This window comes from Sabethes cyaneus, chromosome 3 (assembly GCF_943734655.1).
Source record: "Sabethes cyaneus chromosome 3, idSabCyanKW18_F2, whole genome shotgun sequence".
Taxonomy (NCBI): domain Eukaryota; kingdom Metazoa; phylum Arthropoda; class Insecta; order Diptera; family Culicidae; genus Sabethes; species Sabethes cyaneus.
Window position 1 is genome coordinate 131,226,112 of NC_071355.1, and position 9,182 is coordinate 131,235,293.

The 9,182-nt window shown below is 37.6% G+C and overlaps 1 protein-coding gene across 1 annotated transcript in view; it reads right to left on the bottom strand.

Annotated features, from left to right (window-relative positions):
* Window positions 1–7,620, bottom strand: part of LOC128740149 (muscle M-line assembly protein unc-89-like) — a 181,418-nt gene extending 173,798 nt beyond the window's left edge. The window contains exon 1 of the mRNA XM_053835670.1: window positions 6,429–7,620. Coding sequence (XP_053691645.1) covers window positions 6,429–7,620 — 1,192 coding nt within the window. The remainder of the gene's footprint in view (window positions 1–6,428) is intronic.
* Window positions 7,621–9,182: the final 1,562 nt, after the last annotated feature.

Consider the following 9,182-nt stretch of genomic DNA (forward strand, 5'->3'; position numbering starts at 1 on the left):
TAAGCAGCAAATCAGTGCATCTGGCATTTTATACTGCACGTTATTGTATGTTAGCTTTTTGACTGCATAGGTGTTGTAAATTGGCATCCAAAATTGTATTCAAATTCTTCGTGTCGGTAATTAGCTGTAAATTAGCATTGTCAGCACTATAAGAAGGTTATCAGTAAAGTAGCTGTATATTTTGCCAAAATAGCATTTAAGTAGCATTTAAGGCGACTTAAATGCTTACCCAGATAACACAAAATCGTAATAGAAAGTTCACATTAAATCGTTTTCATGTCAATTTCACATTGGAATTGTATAATGATTAGAGTATGTCAAATCGAAGTGAACAATAAGTTGTTTTGCAGTCATGCGTGTCTTCACATACAATTCATGACTGTGAATTATAAAGCTGTAACGTTCGTGTTGCACACAACGCACACCAGCTTAAGCGCCACTCCGGTTTAGGAGGCTGCTGACGCTTTTGAAAGTCCGGCTATGAGACTCTGTAAAACGGGCGGGTTAGAAGTGGCTAAATCACACCGTTCATCTGACTTTTCCTAACAGGGGTTAAACCAAGAATTATTCATACAGACTGATCGATTGATATTTACAAAATCTCCAAAAGAAATGAACTAAAAAGATCGAGACGATACGCGAAGCTAAATAAGAGAAGATCTTACCATTCATTAATCCGAAAAACAAACAAAAGTTCGATATCTTTTGGGTGGTTTCCAAACTAACAGGCTGTTTATTGAACGCATCAGCCTACTGGTCCCGGGACAGGGTAAAGCTACTCAACTTAAGGCTAACAATGGCAAACAGTCTTATTTGCTAGCACTTGCGTTTTTTTTTTGATTTGGTTCTTCCACACAGTTCGACAGCACAGGCCGAACGGTCCTGATAACACAGGTAAAAAGCAAAGCAAAGCCATGGGTTTATACCGTCTTTAGACATTACCCTTCTTTATCGACAGACTTCGCAGCCGGCTGTTAGAGTACAGGAAAATTACGGGGCCAGTGCAACAATCCTACTGACACTAACTAGCAAGCACCGCCTAGCCGAGATTCGAACATACGACGACTGGCTTGTTAGACCAGCATCGTACTTCGAAGCTAGGCTGGGCGGATAACACAGGTAGTAGCGATCAATCAGCTGATCCAGGCAGTCAAGCTAATCCCGATGTAAACGAAGAGCGTATAGCGTTTGCCACCTTAGGGTGAGTGGCAGGCGCCGGTCCGTAGCACGTTCTGAGTGCGCTGAGTGGATCAATCAATCCTATGACTTATGACAGCGTGTTCGATGGGTCCGCTTAGCAGATTGGTCTTCTGCCCAAGCCGGAATAAACACCCCACGTTGAATGGGGAACCCTGTTCAACGTGTACATTCGTTATGCGTATGCCTGATAAGTTATTTTAGTTACCGTAGCACGCAGCTTACCTGCTAGTTGTAAGTTTTACGGGCACGAGTCACTTTTTTTGGTAACTCCTATCCTAGCAGTCGGTCTAAAACTTTAAAAGTTACTTATAAGGCCTAATCTCGCTACTCTAGCTTCTTATCACCTTAAGCACGGGTGGATTTTGCCAGCAAAGTCCTTGACTTTGTCAACCACCTTGAAATGCACCTTTGGAAAATCGCGAACTTTGATACGGAAGAAAAGTTTAGTTTGAAGATCTCCACTCAATTAGCAATGGAGTTGGTCGGATCCCTTATTTATAGCATTTTCGGCATAATAGCAATCGAAATGCTATTATATTTCGCGACAAAGATTAATTCTATCAACCTGTACGATTTATTTCTTGTACATCATTCGCGATTGTTTGAAGAACAATCTCGAGGGCACACCAGTGATTTAAATCACTCAACCATTAGGCAAAGCGAGAGGACCAATTTGAGTGACGTCAATAGTGAGTATGTATCGGCGCGATCGACAGTAACTCTTCTAGTAACCGATAGGTGGCTATTTTCGTAAGTTGCTGTGAGCTTTTTATTACTAGTGTGCAATTATTGTGCGGTTACGTGCAATCTTCACAGGGATGAATTCATGGCTTACATTCTCGCTAACACTTATTAAATAAAAATTTTGAAATTAATTCTACTTTACTGTGAGGAAAAATTGCAAATTTGTATAGTAAACTACCCATTACTGGTAACTAATAAGCATTAACATAAGTAGCAAATCAGCGTATCTGGCATTTTATACTACACGCTTTTGTATATTTCTTTTTGACTGCATAGGTGTTGTAAATTGGCATCCAAAATTGTATTCAAATTATTAGTAAAGTAGCTGTATATTTTGCCAAAATAGCATTTAAGTAGCATTTAAGGCGATTTAAATGCTTTTTGGCCTACATTTGAATAGCATTGGTGATGCTTTTGGTTACCTGGGAAGCTTTCGTAGTTACGTAACTGCCAAAATGAATCATCTAAGGTTGAACTCCTCAAAAACTTGCAAAGCTCGAGATTGTGACAAAGATCATCCGAGACTCATGATTTATGTACAACACAGGTTAATTTGTGGTAATACGAAGTTTGTCGGGTCAGCTAGTATACCTATAAAAATGAATTTCTGTCTGTCTGTCTATCCCTATGTTCCTTATAGAATCGAAAACTACTGAATCGATCGGAGTGAAAATTTGCATGTAGGGGTTTTTGGTGCCAGGGAAGGTTCTTATGACGGTTGGAGATCCCTCCCCCCACTAAGAGGTCGGGGGGGCTGCCATACAAATCTATACCTATAAAAATGGATTTCTGACTGTCTGCCCGAATGTTCCTTATAGAATCGAACTATTGAGCCGATCGGCGTGAAAATTTGCATATAGGGGTAGTGATGTCCGAAATTTTCAATTATTCGATTACCGATTAATCGGTGAGCGTTGTCCGCACTAATCGATTAATTCAACTATTCGTGCCAGTGGTATTCGATTAAAACTCTTCGAATATTTCTTTGATTAATTCGATTACACTCAAGTACTTTTTTTACACGGTTTAGTTTTTTGAGTATTAAGAACCGGGTAACTTAGAGACCAATCATTTATTTCTCAATACATTTGGGAGTAGCTCGACATTCCTCACGTAGATTGTAAATAGTTCCTTAGCAGCACCGTTTTCGAGTAATCGAAAAAAACAAACCGTTTAAAAAAGACTTGAGTGTAATCGAACGATTATGGACGATTAACGAGCATTATTCGGGGATTATTCCTACTCATTGAACTATTCGGTTAATTCAACTGCTCGAGCTGACAGGATTCGATTAAAAATTATTCGAATATTTATTGTGTTATTCGATTAGTTGAATTAATCGAACGATTAACGGACATCACCTTATAGGGGTTCTAGGGGCCAGGGAAGGTTCTTATGATGGTTAGAGACCACTCCCCCTACTAAGCTTCCATGCAAATGAAATACAAATTTCCTCATAACTCGAAAACTAATCAAGCAAATGGAACCAAATTTGACATGTGGGTGTTTTTGGAGACAAGAATTTTTTCTATGGTGAATTAATCAAGTAATGATGAATTAATCGAGAAGTAATCAAGCAAATGGAACCAAATTTAACATGGGGGGGGGGGGGGTTGGAGGCAGGAGTTTTTTTAATGATGGTTTGAGACCCCTCACCCCTGTGGTAGGGGTATAAGCACTCTCATACAAATAAAACAGAAATTTTCGCGTAACTCAAAAACTAATCGAACTCGAGAAATTTTAGAATCTTTCATAAAACATTAATCAATAACAAGATCACCAAAAACTATCAATAGTAACATTAGAATTACAAATTAGAATTCAGCGCGAGACGGCCACAGGCCGCGAGTGTTGCCGGCGACCTGCCGTCGGAAGCACCAGTTACTGCGGGGGAGCAGCCCCCGTAGAGATCACCTCTATCTAGGTTTATTTATGTTCCTAGCTCTACTGACCTCTATTACTTTCCTTCAGTTCGGTCACCCCTGCGAAATGGTACTTTCTACGACAAGATTTTACGTGAAATGGTACATCCCGCGTAAGGTTTTTCGCGAAATGGTATTCTGCGAAACTGTATATTCCGCGTTATGGTGAACCGAGAATTGGTGTTCCGCAAAATGGTGTTCGGCGAAATGGTTTGTAATGATGGCGAATATTTAAATGCTATCCGCTTTATTTTATCAGGTTGCTGGGGGGAATTGTTTTCTACTTTACTGTGAGGAACACAGTTTAATTTGTGGCAATACGAAGTATATATATATATATATATTTATATTTTTTTTTAAATTACACTTTTCGCAATTCACATATTTTAGTACAACAACGTCCAACGTAGGAACATTAAACTTTCTATTTTATAAACATTTAAACCTATCTGAAACTAGATTCAATGGTTTTCAAGTTTTACAATTTTCACATAGGTTTGCACAAGTTCTGTTCCACCAAGGTAGCTGTAACCATCATTTGATTTTTCCCTACTCCTAGTTTCTGTTGAGTTGACTATAGTTCACGCAAACATTTATTTTATTATCATCCCTTCGAAGTTTTTCCTTCTACCTAACAGTCATTACTACTAATTAGCATTAGCATTAGCATTTTCAGATGTGGTTGCACACATCGTAGGTGGCTATATAACCGCATTATATACCTGGCTACGTCCGAACAAACGCAGGGGAAGGGGATAGGAATGTTAGTGTAGCATCTACTTTCGAAAGAGCAGGGAACCCATACTACCTTCATAGATGTTACAGGAAAACAGAGTATATCATGTTAGTAGGGCAAGGCAAACAATAAGGATCATGAGGAAGATTTATTCAATAATAAACTACATATAGTATATATTGAGATTGAGATACGAAAATCTAATGAACTCGGATGGCGTTTTATTTTAGAGACGCATTTCTTTGTCAAAAAGCCTTTTATTACCGGTAAAAACAAAAACCATGCGTCTCCATTGTATTCTCGACACTTTATGAAAACTAAGAGTTTCTTTGGTCTACACAAAAAGTGAATGTTTTCAATGTTTCTGCGATAATAAAAAAAACTGGGCTTCAGTCTAATTTTTTTTTTGAAAAGCTCATCAAAATACTTTCCACTTGGTATTAACATCATTCAAATCGGTCCAATAGATCAAATGTTATAAATTTTTAAAGAAAGAAAGGTGGAAAAAATGGTAACTTTTGGGACCACACTGACTCAGAAAAGAGAACCCTAAGTGCCAAATAAAAATACGGTTCTAAAATTTACTGCAAAGGAGTAAGTACACAAAATTTGAATAAAATCGGAACAATTTTGAATTTCGATATGCCTTTTTTCATAATATGCTGAGTTGATGTGCATTATGGCTAATGGTTGATATGAATAAAATGAGCCCTATGCGCAAAATTATGCTGAAATAATACACAATTGAAGAAAATCGTCAACATTAACAATATTTTTCGTTCATTTAAATTATTTTGGAGCCATTTATTTTTCCCCAAATTTGTCTACTTTCCAAATATATCTACCAAAAATTCCCAGATGGGTATATAAAATCGGTAAACCACTGTATATATATATGCAAAAATAGAACAATCTCACCAGCAATCCGTCGAGTGAAATACAATTGCGTCATTTGAATTTCCTTCAGTGCAGCTAATATCCAATAATTCTAACAGTCGTTACTACTAATATACAAATTTTAAGCTATTTCATTTGAATTAATTTTAATAAGTTATTTAGATTTTTTTTTTGAAAATATTACTAGCGGAAAGAAGCAAAGAATTTTATATAGATATTATAAAGTAAAGCAAAGCAAAGACGCTTTTGTAATCATGAGACTGAAAGCTCCGAACATTTGTTGTGCGACTGTGTTGCACTATATCATAAACGACGTAGATATCTTGATAAGGGGCTGACTCAGCCTTGCGATATTTGGAATGCTGCTCCTAATCAGGTGATACATTTCATACGAAATGCATCACCTGATTGGGATAAATGCCGACAGTAGTTGAGGTGGCTCATCAAACTTTGATAGCTCACTGATACGACATGGCATAAATTAAAAGAGGACACACCACAATAGATCAAAATAATGGTCGCGGCGGTAAGTCCCCAACACGGGAAAAAAAGCAAAGACTAGATGCTAAATTCCGTTTTTAGAAACTTGACCTTTTGTTTCTATTCGACAGACTTCGCAATTAGCTGTTAGTTTATGGGTCAATTGCGGTGCTAGTGCTACGCAGCTGGGATTCGAACATACGGCGACTGGCTTGTTGAACCAGCGTCCTACCTCTTGGCCATCTTGGGAGGCGGCTAGATATCCCAACATTAATTCATTAACATAACGTTAAACTAAATATGTACCGATACGCGATACTTTCTCAAACCCATTTTATAGTACTAATGATGGTCCGTTAGATTCTAATATATCCTATACTCATTTCTATATACACATTGAATTTTTATCGAACGTATAACAATATATTAATTAGAACACATTTTATTACCTCTGATTGAAATGAAAGTGGGAGGAACTGGTTTCGTTTCAAAGTTTTCATACACTTTCAAAGATGTTGAGGTTGATGTTTCTCCATTTTTATTTTTGATAATGCAACTGTATTCGCCAACATCAGAAAAATCCACGTCTTTAATTTCTAAACTCAATAAGCCTTCACTAACTTTGAATGTGTGCTTGGCATCACGTTCAATTGGGTTTCCGTCTTTGAACCACCGAACAGTTATACCAGGACCAGAAATGGTACATGTTAATTTAACCACAGAACCTTTAGGAGCTGCTCTTGATTTCAAATGAGAAATTATCAATGGAGGTCTCATTAGTTGACGTTGTCGCTGCCATTCTAAGTCTCGTTCCCTTTCGGTCATTTCACTAAGGGATTCGCGTCGTGAAGATTCTTTTGATTTATTCTTCTTAACAGCCTCCTCTCTATCCTGCTGCTGTTGCTCTAGGTCATCTACACTCTTCCACACAGACGGATCGAACTCTTCCTTAGGTGGAATCAACTCAACATCTGAATCATATTCTGGCTCGGGTTCAGGCTTTATTGGTTCAGGTTCGGGCTCGGGCGTTGGTTCTTTAGGTGGTGGGGGGGGAGGTGGCGTCGGTTCACGAGGGGGAGGAATTTCTTCTTCTATTTCTTCCTCCTCGTCATCTTCTGGCTCTTCTTCAACTGGTTCTGGTTCAGGTTCAGGAACTGGCTCTACTGCGGGAATGACTTCTGGAGACTTACCTTTTTCAATGTTGGTCTGCTCTTCTTCGACACTTTGAAAGGATTGTTCGTGCTCTACGGCCGGCTTAGGTGGTGCTGCTTCGATAGGTTCTTCTTCAACGACTTCTATTTTAACTGTTGAAATATCTCCGCAGCTTGCGGGATCCAAACTACATGAATCAGTGAAAAATAATGAAATGTATTCATCTACGTTTGTTACTCCTCCCGATATGTCCATTATAAGGGCTTTATCAATAATTGCTTTTTGTGATGCAACTTGTACATCCGGTTTTTCACCGATTTCAAAAGGAGATTTTTCCCTGTGTAAACTTTTGAAATCACGCGGTGTGTCACCTCGCTTAGGAACTTTTAGAAAATCTTGCTTTGGTTCTGGCGTTAGCTCAATTTTGGCTGCTGGAGAGGAATCTTCCTTTGCAGAACGCCGTGATCGTCGTTCTCGTTTCGTCGCCATAATTAAAATTATCTAATACAAAATTAATCTTCAAATGTAATTTCCAATTTGAAGATTTATTTTAACTCACGTTTTAATAACGGGTTTCTGGAAAATAGACGCGTAGAAGCAATGTTAGCAACTATTCACTTTTCGCTAAGCATATTATCAATCCAACCGTTCAACGCCATCGGAACAAAACACTCATGCAACTACCACATTTCTAAATCAATCTCAGTACAACATTTCTGAGCATTTCATCGTATAACAAGATGAATGGCATGAAAATGCTCGGTTCCAATTCTAAATATAGTATTTAAATTTAATTCATGTGCCTCGATTATAAAGAGACTTGGGGCTTCTCTGTAGAATAAAACAATTTGCATATACTAGGCAAACTATTTTTAAAGAAAATCCATGAAAACATTCGTCACCGCATTACCTTCAAAACGATACTAATGTTTTTCTCGTTGGTACATGTGACTAAAACTAAAATCTTTTTGCATTTCTTTAAATCCGTCAATTGAAGCATATTACAGACATAAACTTAATTATTCTACAACATGACTAATTTTGCCCCAGTCATAAAAACCGATCATCTTTCAATAAAAATTTTAATAAGTACATTCATTGTACCCCATTGCATTATTCTATCTTCGCTACTTACTTTCTTACTTACGTAATTTCACTCTAAAAATAAACCTTCAACTAGGGCGACTAGTGGTGGGAGGCTATTATCAACCAAAATTTCGATGACTGAGTACATGCATATGTATTGCATCTGTGCACACCAAAACCTACCTAATGAATAGCTTCTTTTTATAGGTATCCCATTTTCATGCGTAATTTATTGCAATAATTGTTTAAGGAAAGAAGTTGTTGTAAGGACAGAAGCTGTCTTAAATGATATTTGAATCGTTTGTTTGAGAAACCCCACAAACGCCAATTTAATGAAAATTGACTTTCAATCAAAATTCCAGACTAAGTTAGTTCCACAAACCCCCAAATATCCATGTTTCCGATCATTTCTTAGAGATCTACTGTGATAGACAGAAAATTATCATTCAATGTTTATGTGTGATGTTGTAAGTAGTATTCGCAACACAATTCAACCATACAGAAATGTCTATGGATTTGGAAACTACGAGTTGGACACAGCCAAAAAGAGGAAACATAGTGTGCATGGCGGGCAATAGAATACAAGGCGGAAGTTATTCAAATGACAGTGTAAATCGTACGACGCATAAAAATTGGAAAGAAAAGGGAACATCCTGCTGGAGCTCCAACTGACTCTATCTAGCAGCACCGCCCAACCGAGACACGAACATTTCAGCTTATATTGACAACTATGTACCAAACCTTTACCTAGATTTGTACGATTAAAATATGTAAATTTTCAATTTGAGAGCGATGTTAACTATTTTTTAACATTTGTAGTGTTTTTTCTAAAATAATTTTACCAAGATAATTGTTTATTTTATAATTAGCTTAGCTTAAGTAGAATGCCCGTAGGTGCACTCCGTGATTGGTCGAACCAATAAGATTGCACAAAGAACCAATTGAATAGTGCTTGGGAGTAGAAT